Source organism: Octopus sinensis, linkage group LG23, assembly GCF_006345805.1.
Source record: "Octopus sinensis linkage group LG23, ASM634580v1, whole genome shotgun sequence".
In the NCBI taxonomy this organism is placed as follows: domain Eukaryota; kingdom Metazoa; phylum Mollusca; class Cephalopoda; order Octopoda; family Octopodidae; genus Octopus; species Octopus sinensis.
In genome coordinates, this window is record NC_043019.1 from 5,744,068 (window position 1) to 5,761,068 (window position 17,001).

General features: G+C 37.5%; 1 protein-coding gene across 4 annotated transcripts in view; it reads right to left on the minus strand.

Annotated features, from left to right (window-relative positions):
* Positions 1-17,001, minus strand: part of LOC115223718 (ankyrin repeat and fibronectin type-III domain-containing protein 1) — a 238,818-nt gene that overhangs the window by 148,971 nt on the left and 72,846 nt on the right. For 3 of the 4 annotated variants that reach the window (XM_029794397.2, XM_029794396.2, XM_029794398.2), the window contains one exon: positions 16,643-16,674. In XM_029794397.2, the coding sequence (XP_029650257.2) occupies positions 16,643-16,674 (32 nt within the window). Of the gene's footprint in view, positions 1-16,642; positions 16,678-17,001 lie in introns of all 4 variants that reach the window. The other variant, XM_036512367.1, reaches the window with a different exon arrangement.

Sequence of the window (17,001 nt, forward strand, 5' to 3'; positions counted from 1 at the left end):
TGTATACATGTAATTTTGTGCATGTATGTGTGTTCAGAGGTATTAATATCACCACACACTATGAATAAAGTTGGGCAGCTGATAATTATTCCACTTCATGTTAAATAGATTAGGTGCTGCGTGTAGAAATGTTTATATATATATATATATATATATATATATACATGCATAGACAATATATATGTATGTTCAGTGGGAAAGAGACACATAAATTCTATACATGTATAGATTGATATGCATATATGCATGTGCAGATGTGTGTTTATGTTTTATAACGGATGTATATCATTATACTACCAAATACGTATGTGTGTATACACACACACACACACACACACACACACACACATACATACATACATATACTTGTGTGTGTGTATGTGTGTTAACCCAAATATCACTGACTAAATCAGTGCCAAAAAGAAACAACAATTTTAATGAGTTTTCCCAACGAAACTCTCAATTAACAATGTAACACTAATTACCATATTGAAAGTAGTAGACTAAAGACATCATTACAATGATCACGACCATCATCATCATCATCATCATCATAACTTCCTCCCCTGCAGACCTTACTATTGTCTTCTTGTTTGATTTACATAACAAAGAGATTCACTTCAGAGGTTGGATAATTCCATTTTATTGCCAGGGGTGTTTAAGTTGTTAATGATCTTAATTAAATAACCACCCCTAATTAAACCAGTTCTTTACATAGACTTAACATACATGCTGAAAATGTCACACGGCTGAGAGGCGGGTGGGGGTGGAGCAGGGGTGAAAGGATTATTCTTATTTAACCCTAGGTTAGCCCTGATGGTGCTGACCAAAAGTTAATTACTTCCCAGACAAAACCACTGATCTTTTCTCCAAAGCTGATCCGTCTTGGACTACAGTATCCTTGCTTTAAGATGCTACAGTGTAATTAGAGGGAGATTTTGTTATTATTTCTTGCAAGTTGATTGATCACATTGAGGATCCATTGATGGTTCCATGCTCCAAAATAACAGCTGGCCTAATGATATGCAGAGTCCATCATCCAGTGTTGTGTTGTGTAGAATGGTTCTACAATGGCATTGAGGGCTTGTATCAGTTACACACGTTTTAAGTGAGAATATATGACATTGTTCTTCAGATGCTGGGCCTCACTGAGGAAATGACAAGGGTTTGGGAGATGCGGAAATTTGCTGTGCTGGATAAGATGTGTCAAGTTAAGTAAGATTGTTGTCTTCCACACATACAGGCTTGCCCTTTGCAGGTGCCGGTGCCACTCAAAAGGCAGTGCTGCATTAATGCACCTGTGCTGGTGCCACTCGAAAAGCACCCGTGCCAGGGATGCATCAATGCACCTGTGCTGGTGCCACTCGAAAAGCACCTGTGCAGGGATGCATTAATGCACATGTGCTGGTGCCACTCGAAAGGCACCTGTGCCAGTGCTGCATTAATGCACCTGTGTTGGTGCTGTGTAAATACACCTGTGCTGGTGGCACATGAAAAGCAGCCAGCATACTCTGTTGAGCGGTTGTGTTAGGAAAGGCATCCAGCTGTAGAAACCATGCGAAAACAGACAGGTGGTGTCTGGACAGCTCCCCAGTTGGTCAGCTCCATGTCAAACCGTCCAACCCATGCCAGCATGGAAAGCGGATGTTAAATGATGATGATGATGCATCCCTAAAGATATTACTGAAGTAAAACAGCTTCACCTGGAAAACGAAACTGTTTTCTCAGGTGTTGTTTGCTGGACACACAAATGGGATAACGAGAGTTTGTGATGTTTACAGACATTGATGGCTTATGTGAAGTGAAAGGTTTTTGACTGGGGTTTGAACTCACATCTCAATCTTGGCAGATTGAAAATTCATATCTTCTTCTCTGGCACTTCTTCATGCCCACTCTGCCAGCTAGAAATAGCAACTTCTTTTCCAGCCAACCCAAGATAAACTTTGACAACTTTTAATAGGAAGGGCATTAGTAAATAACATCCTGGACAGAGTGTATAAACCAGGTTGTTCAGGGTTGGACAACCCTGATTATAAATCTGCTGACCTAGGGCTAAACAACGAGGATATTTGTCCTCATCTACATATAAAAGGCAAGGCATCAACTCCACAACTTCTCACATGAATAAAGCATTGTCTATAAAGTTCACTTTGATTTAGTTTCTGTTACAAGAAAACACACAAGCACCTCCCCACCTTCCCCCACTACCTGTATAATTAGTAAAACAGGTGTTAACGAGGAACTTAATGTGGCTCTCTATTGGTGTACGTATGCGTTTAAGTATATGTATGTTTATATGTATATGAGTGTATATGTGAGTGTGTGTGTGTATGTGTTTAAATATGTGTATTTATGTGTATGTGCATGTGTGTATGTGTGTGTGCACGTGTGTGTGTGTATGTATGTATACCTAACTAGCCTGTAAAAGGTGAATGAGGAGGTGGGGAGAAACATGTAGCATGGTGGAGGGGGGGACATCAGAGTCCCAGCAGGCAAGTTTCAACTTGTATTAACGACATTATATAGAGTGGTGCTTGTAATATATTGCTACACACACACACACACGTGTGTGTGCGTGTGTGTTTGTGTGTGTGTTTGTGTGTGTGTTTGTGTGTGTGTGTGTTTGTGTGTGTGTGGGTTTGTGTGTGTGTGTGTGTGTGTGTGTTGTGTGTGTGTGTGTGTTTGTGTGTTTGTGTGTGTGTGTGTGTGCGTGTGTGTGCGTGTGTGTGTCTGTTTGTGCGTGTTTGTGTGTGTGTGTGTGCATGTGTGTTTGTGTGTGTGTGTGTGTGTGCACGCGCATGTGTATATGTATATGTATGTCTGTATCTATCTATCTGTCTGTATGTTTGTCTGTCTGCATTATCTTTCATCTTTTACTTGTTTCAGTCATTAAGCTGTGGCCATGCTGGGGCACAGTCTTGGAGAATTTTAGTCAAATGAATCGATCCCAGCATTTATTTTGTTTTGTTTTTACCAAGTCTGGGATCTTTTCGGTTTGAACGGCAGTTTTTTTCTAGCAGTGTCATATGAAATTGTCACCCATAATTATGACCCTAGTATCGATCTATTGCATTTCAATCTCTTTTAGGGTTAGGAGTGGGGGGAAGGGTATATTTTTTCCTTCACAAATGTAAATAAACCCAATCTGTTTCTTAAACGAGGGACATATTCATACGGCACAGAATGTATTTTACCTCAATAGACGTCAGTGATTGGTTGAAATTGCAGAAATTGAAGAAAAACAACAAATATCTTACAAACTATAGAATTTTCTCAATAAAGCAAAAAGAAAAAGATGTTTTATAAACACATTCTACCAGTATACGAAGTTTAAAATTTTTTAGTTACCTAGAAATTATGTTAAAAACTGCTGTTCAAACCGAAAAGATCCCAAGTCTGGTACTTATTCTATCACTTTCTTTTGCAGAACCACTAAATTATGAGGATGTAAACAAACCAACACATGCTGTCAGGGGGACAGACACAGACACAAAGATGCACACACATATATATATATAATATTATATATATATATATATATATATACAGATATGTATCTATGATGGTCTTTGTTCAGTTCTGTTTACAATTTCTACTCAAAATGCTTTGGTTGGCCCAAGGCTATAATAGAAGACACTTGCCCAAGGTTCTACAAGTGGGACTGAACTTGGAACAATGTGGCTGGAAGCTAACTTCTTACCACACAGCCATGCATATATATATATATATATATATATATATATATATATATATATATATATTATACATATACATATAAATACATACATACATACATACATACATACTACATATACATCATACTATATATATATTATATTTCTTTACTACCCACAAGGGGCTAAACACAGACGGACAGAGAAACGGATTAAGTCGATTACATCGACCCCAGTGTGTAACTGGTACTTAATTTATCGACCCTGAAAGGATGAAAGGCAAAGTCGACCTCGGCGGAATTTGAACCCAGAACATAACGGCAGATGAAATACGACTACATATTTCACCCGGCGTGCTAACGTTTCTGCCAGCTCGCCACCTATGCATACATGTATGTATGTATGTATGTATGTGTACGGGGCATGTGTGCTCCCTTCTCTTCTCTATGCCTGCGAGACGTGGGTCACATATCGATACCACCTTAAACATCTGGAACGTTTCCATCAGATGTGCCTCAGACGGATCTATAGCATCCTTTATAACTGTGTAATATATATATATGTGTGTGTGTGTGTAATCTCTCTATATATAAACGGCAGTTTGTCTGTGCGTGTTCTGTGTGTCTGTTTTCTCGTACCCTCACCCTGACCACGAGCTTTCAACCGATTCTGATGAACTTGACACACACATAGCCAATGTCATAATTCAAAACTAACGCAGCGAAAATTTTGAAAAGTTCCCCCAGTTCTGAAAAAATCGATAAAATCGACATGGGGTCGAGAATCAGAAACAACCCACAGACTGTCTGGGGACGCAACTCAACCTTTTTTAACTAAAAAAAAATTTACCATCATTTTTTGCTATTTTTTGGCTATAACTCTCTAAAAATGCTTTATAGTTATTTCCCTTACAAACCCGCAACGCCGGCGATACTGCTAGTATATATATATATATAATATATATATATTATTATATATTAGTTGAACTAACATAACAAAGACATCAGCTTTAACCTGCCTTGGCAAGATCAACGATAAAAAACTTCATGAACCATGATCATGATGATGGTGATGCTGCTGCTGATGGTATAGAAAAAGGAAGAGGAAAAGAAAAATTAGTCTTAATCTTTAAGATGCAGAAATATGAAGACCATCTTTCACACTGGGATTGTCATATCCTCTGATGTTGTCGCTTGTCTTGGTTTCCTTGTTGTTGTTGTTGTTGTTGCTGTTGTTGTTGTAAACAGCAATACTGGGAGAGAGAGTTGATGCAACATTGAGGTGTGACAGTCTTCACATATTGTGTATATTTAGGTAGTGTGTGTGTTTGTGTGTGTGTATAAGTGTATATGTGTATCCGGAGTGTATAACAAAATACTGTGAAATATATAATATCCTGAAAGGCAGTAAGCTGGCAGAAACATTAACACACTTGGCAGTATTTCATCTGTCTTTACATTCTGAGTTCAAATTCCGCCAAGGTCAATTTTGCCTTTCATCCTTTCGGGGTCAATAAATTAAGTACCTATTTCTTTACTACCCACAAGGGGCTAAACAGAGAGAGGATAAATAAGGACAGACAAAGGGATTAAGTTGATTATATCGACCCCAGTGTGCAACTGGTACTAAATTTATCGACCCCGAAAGGATGAAAGGCAAAGTCGACCTCAGCGGAATTTGAACTCAGAACGTAATGGCAGACGAAATATGGCTATGCATTTCGCCCAGTGTGCTAACATTTCTGCCAGCTCGGGGTCGATAAATTAAGTACCAGTTGCATACTGGGGTTAATCTAATCGACTGGTCCCCTCCCCCAAAATTTCAGGCCTTGTGCCTATATTAGAAAAGAATCGTTAGCACACTGGGCAATATGCTTAGTGGCATTTTGTCGGGCTTCATATTCTGAGTTAGACTTTACTTTTCACCCTTTCGGGGTCAATGAAATAAGTACCAGTTGTACACTGGGGTTGATGTAATCAACTTATCTCCTCCCCCAAAATTGCTGGCCTTGAGCCAAACATTTGAAATCAATATATGATATGGTAGTAGTGGTGACGATGATAATAGTGGTGCTGGTGATGATTGTGGGATTTACAAATCCTTTGTATATTAGTAAGTAACATTCACAAAGAAGTAGTCAACAGTTTTATATAATGTTTCCCACCTGAGTGTGGGCTGCACAGAACTGTAAATTCTAAATATTCACATTAATTGTTATTGTTCAAGTGTTTTAAAATATATAATCCCATTATAGTTTTATAATTAACTATTAGGAATTGTATAACAAAAAATTGTTAAAATGTTTTCAGTATTGTAGAAGAATTTATTGTGCAAGATTTTTAACAACAAAACCTTTTGGGGATCCCAAGGGTCATATGGACCGTAGCTGAGAACCACTGATATAGTGGGTGGAGAGTATCATAAAATTTGGAACAATACCGTAATTAGAATAATGAATGAAATGAAAAATAAGTAAAGCTTAAACAATGCAGGAATTTTAAGGTGTTTTTAAGCTTTCTGCATTGTTAGAAACTTATATCTCATTTATTCATTATTCAACTTCTGAACAACAATGCTTCAATCAAACTCCAATGCTCTTCTAATATTATAATATTTGAAGAGGGCGAGCTGGCAGAAATGTTAGCAAGTTGGGCAAAATGCATAGTGGTATTTTGTCTGTCAAAAAGGCGGCGAGCTGGCAGAAACGTTAGCACGCCAGGCGAAATGCTTAGCGGTATTTTGTCTGCGTTACGTTGTGAGTTCAAATTCTGCCGAGGTCGACTTTGCCTTTCATCCTTTCGGGGTCGATAAATAATGTACCAGTTACGCACTGGGGTCGATGTGATCGACTTAATACCTATGTCTGTCCTTGTTTGTCCGCTCTGTGTTTAGCCCCTTATGGGTAATAAAGAAATAGGTATTTTGTCTGTCATTACGTTCTGAGTTCAAATTCTGCCAAGGCCAACTTTGCCTTTCATCCTTTCAGGGTCGATAAATTAAGTACCAGCTGTATACTGAAGACGATCTAACTGACTGTCCCACCTCCCCAAAAATTTGGGGCCTTGTGCCTAGAGTATAAAAGAATATTATAATGAGCTGGCTGGATCATAAACATGCTGGGCAAAATGCTTTGCAGTATTTCACCTGTTTTTACGATTTGAGTTCAAATTCCACCAAGGTTGACTTTGCCTTTCATCTTTTCAGGGGTCGTTGAAATAAGTACCAGTCAAATACTGGGGCTGATGTAATTGAGTTACCCTTCCCCACAAACTTGCTGGCTTAGTGGTTAGGGTGTTGGACTCACTATCATAAGATTGAGGTTTCAATCTCTGGACCAGGCAATCCATTGTGTTCTTGAGCAAAACACTTCATTTCATGTTGCTCCAATCCAATCAGCAGCGGAAATTAGTTTAGCCTGGAGAGGGACGGGCTCTGCCAGTCTTTCTAGCCCTAGGCATGCTGCACAGCTGCTGCACCCCAACGACCTCCAAGGAGTTAAAGTTGTGGCAGGGCTGGAGCTGCATTGCAGAAGTTTTGACCCAATGTCACAGGAGTTCCTTAGTGTATTTCTCTTGGAAGTGATCTCAAACACTGTTTAGGATTGAGTAATAATCACAAAACTTGTTTATTCGAGTGGGGGGCGGGGAGGTCTTCCTAATCTTTGGAGACATCATAAAACTAGTTGGTGACACTTGACAAAGTGTAGGGTGCTATAAAATAAAGGAAGGGATATCATGGAACAATTTGTGGTGTTAGAGTGACAAGGTTATAAAAAAAGTGAGTTATTAACAGTTGGTGTCATAAATCTTCCGTTTGACATAATAAAGTAAATATTTAGCCAATATAAACTCAACAGTGATAGATTTCCAAATGCAAATATATTAAACATGTTTGGACATAGCTTCCAGTGTGTCGTTGGAGAATATTAACTGACTTGTAGAGGTGTTTGGGAGGTAAGGAATGGTACTTAATAAATAATTTGTGAGGGACGGTGGGGAAACAATAAAATGGGCATTAGTTTTTGTTGTTGTTTATAACAGGTGAACTCTGATTGATGAGATCAGTCCTGTCTTTTTGTATCAAATGAAGCACAGAGTTGAGATTTATTCCTCTTTATTTAAGGTTTGTGTCTGGTTTGAGAGAGATTTGGCTGCTATATCTAGCAAGTCAAGGCGGTGAGCTGGCAGAATCGTTAGTACGCCGGGCAAAATGCATAGCAGTATTTCGTCTGCCGTTACGTTCTGAGTTAAAATTCCGCCGAGGTCGACTTTGCCTTTCATCCTTTCAGGGTCGATAAATAAAGTACCAGTTATGCACTGGGATCGATGTAATCGACTTAATCCCTTTGTCTGTCCTTGTTTGGCCCCTCTATGTTTAGCCCCTTGTGGGCAGTAAAGAAATATAAGAAATATATATCTAGCAAGTCAAGCATTGCCCTAGGGGTTACTTCAATTGATTATATACCCACCATTGGTGAGCTGGCAGAATTGTTAGTGTGACAAACGAAATCCCTGGTGGCATTTCTTCTGACTTTTTTCATTTGAGAAAGATGTTGAAAATCCCCTGGCAAGACAAGGACCCAGGTACGGAAGTCCCCTCACAAGCTGCTCAATCTAACATTTACACACTTTGCGATATACTAAAGGCCTCACTGAAATGCTTTCAGACCAACCCCGAAATCTGAGGAAATGCAAGAACAGAACCACCCAGCCTGGTGTAGCTGCACCAACAAAGGTGCAACCGCCTGCAAGCAGAATAGGATTGCAGGGGCATGAAGAAAACGTGACCTGCAAAAGTCCAGAGCCAACTCCTGACTTTTGGTCCGGGCAGATGGCAGCGCCTGCTGAGCATGCATTGGCCTGATTGCACCATGACCCTCCCATCTGATGTTTTTGGTCACTGTTGACAATGGTGGATGAACATCATCATCATCATCATCATCATCATTATTATTACATTTCATACTTTTGGGGTCAATAAGTTAAGTACCAGTTGAGTACTTGGGTTGAGTACTGGGCCACCTAAATTTCAGGCCTTGTGCAGATAGTAGAAACGATTATTATTATTATTATTATTATTATTATTAAATAAAGGCGGCAAGCTGGCAGAAACACACACACATAGTTCAAATTCCGCCGAGGTCGCCTTTGCCTTTCATCCTTTCAGGGTCAATTAAATAAGTACCAGTTATGCACTGGAGTCGATGTAATCGACTTAATCCCTTTGTCTGTCCTTGTTTGTCCTCTCTGTGTTTAGCCCCTTTAGGGTAGTAAAAAAATAGGTATTTCGTGTGTCTGTCTTAGTTCAAATTCCCCCAAGGTCCACTTTACCTTTCATCCTTTCAAGATCGATGAAATAAGTACCAGTTATGCACTGGGTTAATATAATCGACTAACCCCTTCCCTACCAAATTTTCAAGGCCTTCTGCCTAGAGTAGAAATAATAATAATTATTAAATTTGAGTTTAGATTCCGTCCTGCTTCCTTTTGCCTTTCCTCTTTTTGGGGTTGATAAAAAAATAAAACATGAGCTGAAGCTGAGTATTGGACCAATGCTTGTTGTTGTTGTTGTTACAGTTCAGAATACCATGTGACTGAACACTTTTGTCTTTGGAGGTGTCCATGCCACAATAATACACCACACTCCCCCAACTTTACAAAACATTACACCAACAACACACGACACTTCTTATATATATTTCTTTACTACCCACAAGGGGCTAAACACAGAGGGGACAAACAAGGACAGACAAAGCGATTAAGTCGATTCCATCGACCCCAGTGCATAACTGGTACTTAATTTATCGACCCCGAAAGGATGAAAGGCAAAGTCAACCTTGGCGGAATTTGAACTCAGAACGTAACGGCAGACGAAATACGGCTACGCATTTCACCCGGCGTGCTAACTCCCACCACCAGATTGCACTAATAATACCTGACAGGTTCCTTCTCCTAATATAGAAGACAGTGTAAGAGATGTGTCTGTCTGTCATGGAGACATCATGCATCTTGTTTAGAAGAGTTACTTCCCTTGCAACACACACACACACAAGACGTTGGTGGTAACAAACGTGTAAAAAGTACACCACAAAAATATAGCAATGATCCTAAAAAACATCCAGTGTTGAGATCTTTTCGGTTTGAACGGCAGTTTTTTCTAGCGGTGTCATATGAAATTGTCACCCATAATTATGACCCTAGTATCGATCTATTGCATTTCAATCTGTTTTAGAGTTAGGGTTAGGGGTGGGGGAAGGGTATCTTTTTTCTTCACAAATGTAAATAAACCCAATCTATTTCTTAAACGAGGGACATATTCATACGGCACAGAATGTTTTTTTTACCTCAATGGACGTCATTGATTGGTTGAAATTGCAGAAATTGAAGAAACAAAACAACAAATGTCTTACAAACTATAGAATTTTCTCAATAAAGCCAAGAGAAAAAGATGTTTTATAAACACATTCTACCAGTATACGAAGTTTAAAAGTGTTTAGTTACCTAGAAATTATGTTAAAAACTGCCATTCAAACAGAAAAGATCCCAGTGTTGTTCTTCCCTGTCACTGTTAGACACTTTCCATTACTCCAGGACATGTGTTAAGTTGGTGGGTGCCATCACAAAAATGAAGAAATTGACAGCTACCTCCAAACGACATTTAAATTGATTGACACACGCTAAATACTAAGGTACAGACGAATATGCACTGTAAGAAGTGTGTTTGTGTATACATACACACACACACACACACACGTATATGTGTGTGTATGTATAAATATTCATGTACATACATGTATACATTTACATACATACTTTTATAAAGTAACTTGCCAGCGTTCTCTTCATCATATACACACTAATTACATTCAGTTAAAATGGCTTATTGATGTGTTTTGTTTCTCTTTTTTCCCTGACAAGATGATCACATTGTTATATATATATATATAATATATATATATATATACTGTTGTGTCTGGGGAGAATCATTTTCTTTTTGTCCCTTTTAATTTAACACACTCACTGGTAAAATTTCCACTCAAGAAAAGTCAATGAACAGCTTTAAGTGTTATAGCATTAAAGAAAATGTCACACAGTTATCAGTAAGTCACATTTTATATTCCCTGTTCTTGTTCAAGGTCAAAGAATCAATAGAAACCCCTTCTTCATCATGCAAATTCTCTTGCTGCTCCCTTTCTCCATACTTCTCTATAACTGTTGATGAACTGGTGCCATCATTTCACTACCAAATCAGGGGTCACTTTGAACAGTGATAATTATATAAAAAGGGAATCAAATATTGACTGCAACTTATTTTTATTTCATATACCAGTTTAACTATTTTGTCCCCCTAACATAGTCTAATTTAGTTAAGATTGAAAAAACGGTTATGAAATTATTGCAATAAGAAGTCTAAAACTGTTCAAAGTGACCCCGTTTCACAGTATCCACAAAATATATGCTAACACAAATGTTTTGCACATAGGTGCTTGAGTGGCTGTGTGGTAAGTAGCTTGCTTACCAACCACATGGTTCCGGGTTCAGTCCCACTGCGTGGCATCTTGGGCAAGTGTCTTCTGCTATAGCTCCGGGCCGACCAATGCCTTGTGAGTGGATTTGGTAGACGGAAACTGAAAGAAGCCTGTCGTATATATGTATATATATATATATATATATGTGTGTGTGTATGTGTTTGTCCCCCTAGCATTGCTTGACAACCGATGCTGGTGTGTTTACGTCCCCGTCACTTAGCGGTTCAGCAAAAAGAGACCGATAGAATAAGTACTGGGCTTACAAAGAACAAGTCCCGGGGGTGATTTGCTCGACTAAAGGCGGTGCTCCAGCATGGTCGCAGTCAAATGACTGAAACAAGTAAAAGAAAAAAAAAAAATTCAAGTGCCACCAGTTGATAACTCTGGAAGCCAGTAAGTGTATGGGGTCAGCAGGAGGGAATGCGTGCCGTTTTGGGGCCTACCTTTCGATGGCATCAATGCGCACCAGCCCCCCTCACTGTTGTGAGGCCCTACTCGCTAGATCAACTGGTTATCAAATAAAGCTCAGTATTCTTCTAGCTGTCGCTCATCATCTCTTTTTAGCCAAATCCAGTGGCTAGCCCCTTTTATACTGTAGTTTATGAAGGCATTCTAAAATTGATTAGATTCAAAGTGAACTAAGAAACTATGTCAAATAGATGAATGCATACAAAAAGAACATTAAGAAGAAATAATATATTCTAGGAAAAGCCAATTTAGTATTTAACTTCTGATGACGTCAGTCGATAACAAAAGAATAAAAATTGAATCTAAATATTTAACAACATGACGTTTAGTTATCTTTACTCTCTTTTACTCTTTTACTTGTTTCAGTCATTTGACTGCGGCCATGCTGGAGCACCGCCTTTTTAATCGAGCAACTCGACCCCAGGACTTATTCTTTTTTTGTAAGCCCAGTACATATTCTATCGGTCTCTTTTGCCGAACCGCTAAGTAACGAGGACTTAAACACACCAGCATCGGTTGTCAAGCAATGCTGGGGGGAAAAACACAGACACACAAACACACACACACACACATATATATATATATATATATACGACAGGCTTCTTTCAGCTTCCGTCTACCAAATCCACTCACAAGGCATCGGTCGGCTCAGGGCTATAGCAGAAGACACTTGCCCAAGATGCCACACAGTGGGACTGAACCCGGAACCATGTGGTTGGTTAGCAAGCTACTTACCACACAGCCACTCCTGCGCCTATTAATCTATCTATTAAATACGCCAAAAATGCTTTTAGAAAAATTATGCATATTAGATTATAGGAAAGCAATTATAATTAATGGGTTACTTGCTACTGAGTGCATTTCAATGTAAAATTACGCCTACAGTTTAATAATCCTAATTTAGAAGTAATTATGTGATACATTTCCTCAAAGCTAAAGTCACATTTAAAATTGCCAGTATTTATGATGGTAACAAGCTACTCATAGTTTCATGCATTTGTAGAAACTACAAGTAGCTTGTAACTCTATGCTGTGTACATTAAATGAGATTTATCTCTCACTGGATGGAATGCTTTATATGTTGATCTTACCTTAATGGAAAAGTAAACTATATATAAAAAGCACCCACTACACTCACAGAGTGGTTGGCGTTAGGAAGGGCATCCAGCTGTAGAAACTCTGCCAGATCAAGACTGGAGCCTGGTGCAGCCATCTGGTTCGCTAGCCCTTAGTCAAAATCGTCCAACCCATGCTAGCATGGAAAGCGGACATTAAACGATGATGATGATGATGATGATGATGATGATGATGATATATATATATCTGATGAGATTTTACTTTTAAATGGTTTTAATTATGATAATTAATTTATAAAGGTCTGGAATCAAAAAAGCTGTCAGAGATGATGTCTAATTTTTTTAATTAATAAATAATTATTATCTCTCTATTTTCTTATCTTCTTATTATATATTCACTCACACACACACATACACACACACACACACACACACATAATATATGTACCTCCTATATAGCAAGACACCAGCTTCTGCCTAACCTTTCATCATCTGACGCAAGATCAACTCTTCCAATATATATATATACATATATGTAGTTGGAATTTACAGAAAAACAAAAGACGAAGACAGGTGTATAAACAACAAGCAGGTGTATTTGTTTGATGCACAGGAAGGTGAGAAAGTCTTTTATGTTTTGAGCATATGCTCTTCAACAGAAAGGAACACAAAGAAGTAAACAGAGACAGAATAACATATATATATATATATGATAATAATATTAGGGAATAAATCCAAACTTACAGAGAAAAATTAGGTTTAGGATTAAATCCAATTTTATAGTATAAATATATTATATTATATTAAATTAGAGATAAAACCACTATTAGGCAAATCAAACAGTGAAAACATAAGCCAATACATAAAATTAATTTAAAAATATAAAAGTTAAAAATTAAAAAATTATTTAAATAATTTAAACTTATAAATTTTAAATATATATTTAAAATTTATAAGTTTAAATTATTTAAATAATTTTTTAATTTTAACTTTTATATTTTTAAATTAATTTTATGTATTGGCTTATGTTTTCACTGTTTGATTTGCCTAATAGTGGTTTTATCTCTAATTTAATATATTATATATATATATACATATATATGAGTTCATAATAAAGGTTACAAACCTCAATAAGGGATAATAAATCCAATGAAAATACTGGTTAGTTATCCATTTAAAAAGTGCTGAATATTACAATTAATATTCAATTGTAAGGTAACTAGATAAACCGTGATTTATGTATATTTTAGGAAGATAAGAAAATAGAGAGATAATTAATAATTATTTAGTAATTAAAAAATTATACATCATCTCTGACAGCTGTTTGATTCCAGACCTTTATAGATTAATTACCTTAATTAAAACCATTTAAAAGTCGAATCTCATCAGAGTTGGCCAAAGCTATACAAGTAGGTTTGGTGCTGTATACTCAACAAGCAGGAATATGAACACCTAAATGTATATCTTTGGCCAACTCTGATGAGATTTGACTTTTAAATGGTTTTAATTATGGTAATTAATTTATAAAGGTCTGGCATAAAAAAAAAACTGTCAGAGATGGTGTCTAATTTTTTAATTAATAAATAATTATTAATTATCTCTCTATTTTCTTATCTTCTTAATATACATACACTCACTCACACACACACACACACATACATATATGTACCTCCTATATAGCAAGACACCAGTTTCTGCCTAACCTTTCATCATCTAACACAAGATCCCCTCTTCCAATGCCCCCTCCTCTCTCAAAGAATCCTTGTCTTGTAAAGTGACTTGGTGACCCTGCTAGTGCTGGGGTCACGTGAAACACATCCAGTCCACACTGTAAAATGGTTGGCATTTGGAAGGGCATCCAGCTGTAAAACCCTTGCCAAATCTGACCTTGTCTGTGGTGGTGCCACATAAAAAGCACTCAGTCCACTCTGCAGAGTGGTCAGTGTTAGAAAGGGCATCCAGCCATAAAACCCTACCAAAACAGACACAATAGGCGCAGGAGTGGCTGTGTGGTAAGTAGCTTGTTTACCAACCACATGGTTCCGGGTTCAGTCCCACTGCGTGGCACCTTGGGCAAGTATCTTCTACTATAGCCTCAGGCTGACCAAAGCCTTGTGAGTGGATTTGGTAGATGGAAACTGAAAGAAGCCCGTCGTATATATGTATATATATATGCGTGTGTGTGTTTGTGTGTCTGTGTTTATCCCCCTAGCATTGCTTGACAACCGATGCTGGTGTGTTTACGTCCCCGTCACTTAGCGGTTCGGCAAAAGAGACCAATAGAATAAGTATTAGGCTTACAAAGAATAAGTTCCGGGGTCGATTTGCTCGACTAAAGGCGGTGCTCCAGCATGGCCGCAGTCAAATGACTGAAACAAGTAAAAGAGAGTAAAGAGTAATAGCCTGAGGTAGTCTTCCACCTGGCCAGCTCCTCTCAAACCATCCAACCCATGCCAGCATCAAAGACAGACATTAAACAATGATGATGATCACACACACAGTGGATGAGAGGACCAAGACTCCTGATGGTTGGCTGTGCTTGAGAGGACATGTGAAGCTAAGTAAGAGCATGGTTGTCTTTGCAAACAGGCATGTGTCCCCAGCATCCCTCTCAAGCTGAGCTTTCCAAATCTTGCAGGCTCATAGGTGCTGATGCCATGTAACTAGCACCTGTACCAGAGCCACATAGATGCACCCGTGCTGGTGCTGCGTAGGAGCACCCGGGACACTTTGCTGAGTGGATGGCATTAGGAAGAACGTCCAACATTAGAAACTATGCCAAAAGAGACATGGAACCTGGGCACCTCTCCAGCTCTTGTCAAACCAGCCAACCCATGTGAGCAGAGAGAGTAGGTGTAAATGATGATGATGAGGAGGATGAAGATGATGATGATATATAAATATATATATATACATATATATATACACACATATACAAACATATGTATATAATATTTACATATCATATATCGTATATATATATTATATATATATATATATATGTATGTATGTATGTATTAATGTGTATATATATATATGTATACATGTATGTATGTATGTATGTATGTATGTATGTATGTATGTATATATATATATAATATATATATATATATATATACATACATACATACATACATACATGTATACATATATATATATACACATTAATACATACATACATACATATATATATATATATATAACGATATATGATATGTAAATATTATATACATATGTTTGTATATGTGTGTGTGTGTATATATATATGTATATATATATATTTATATATCATCATCATCTTCATCCTCCTCCTCATCATCATTTACACCTACTCTTATACATATATATATATATATATATATTATATATATATATATACTCTTTCCTCTGCCACTGCTAATCTCTCTCATCTTATCCTCTCTCCACACTGATATTTCCCACCAATCACATCTCCACACTTGAACTCTTTATTCTTAAACAAGAATCTTGTTGACAGTGACTTCAAAGTTTCAACAAGACAAGCCACCATAGGGCATGTGTGTGTGTGTGTGTGTGGCTTTATGTCTGTGTTTTTCCCCACCTCTACTGCTTGACAACCAGTGTTTGGTATTCTCAACGTATCATGACTTAGCAGTTCAGCAAAAGGGACAGATAGAATAAGTATCAGGCTTAGAAGAAAAAAAAAAAAGAAGGTACTGGGGCCTATTTTTTCAACTGAAATTTTTCAAGGCAGTGCTCCAGTATGGCTGTAAAGAAGAGATCAGTAATTACAAGTATCCAGGGCTATTTCATGTCAAAATATCATCAAAATAAAATATATCAACATTTTTCAGGTTTTATATTCTTTCAACTGGAAACACTAAAACATTAGAGTAATAAAATATAAGATAACAAACCTCTTCTCATTTTCAGCGGTGGGGGTCATATTCTGAAATATAGAAAATGATTGAAACATTATTTCAGGAATAAACACATTTTTTTGTTATTATTTCAATCTATTATTTATGTGTAATGATAATGATATATTACGGAGATGTACTTGCATAGCAAGTGACCTGATCTGAGATCGTGTGCTGGAACGAAAACAATTGCAGCGTGGAAGGTGTTTATAAGCCATTTAAGAAACACACAAAAACCGTTAGATTCACTTCAACATTTAAATTTCATTTGTCAGAATATTTTCGTCGCTTTGAGACTGCGACCTGTTCACTGACAAAACTTCGTGCTGCATATAATACAGCTGTAGAAAATATAA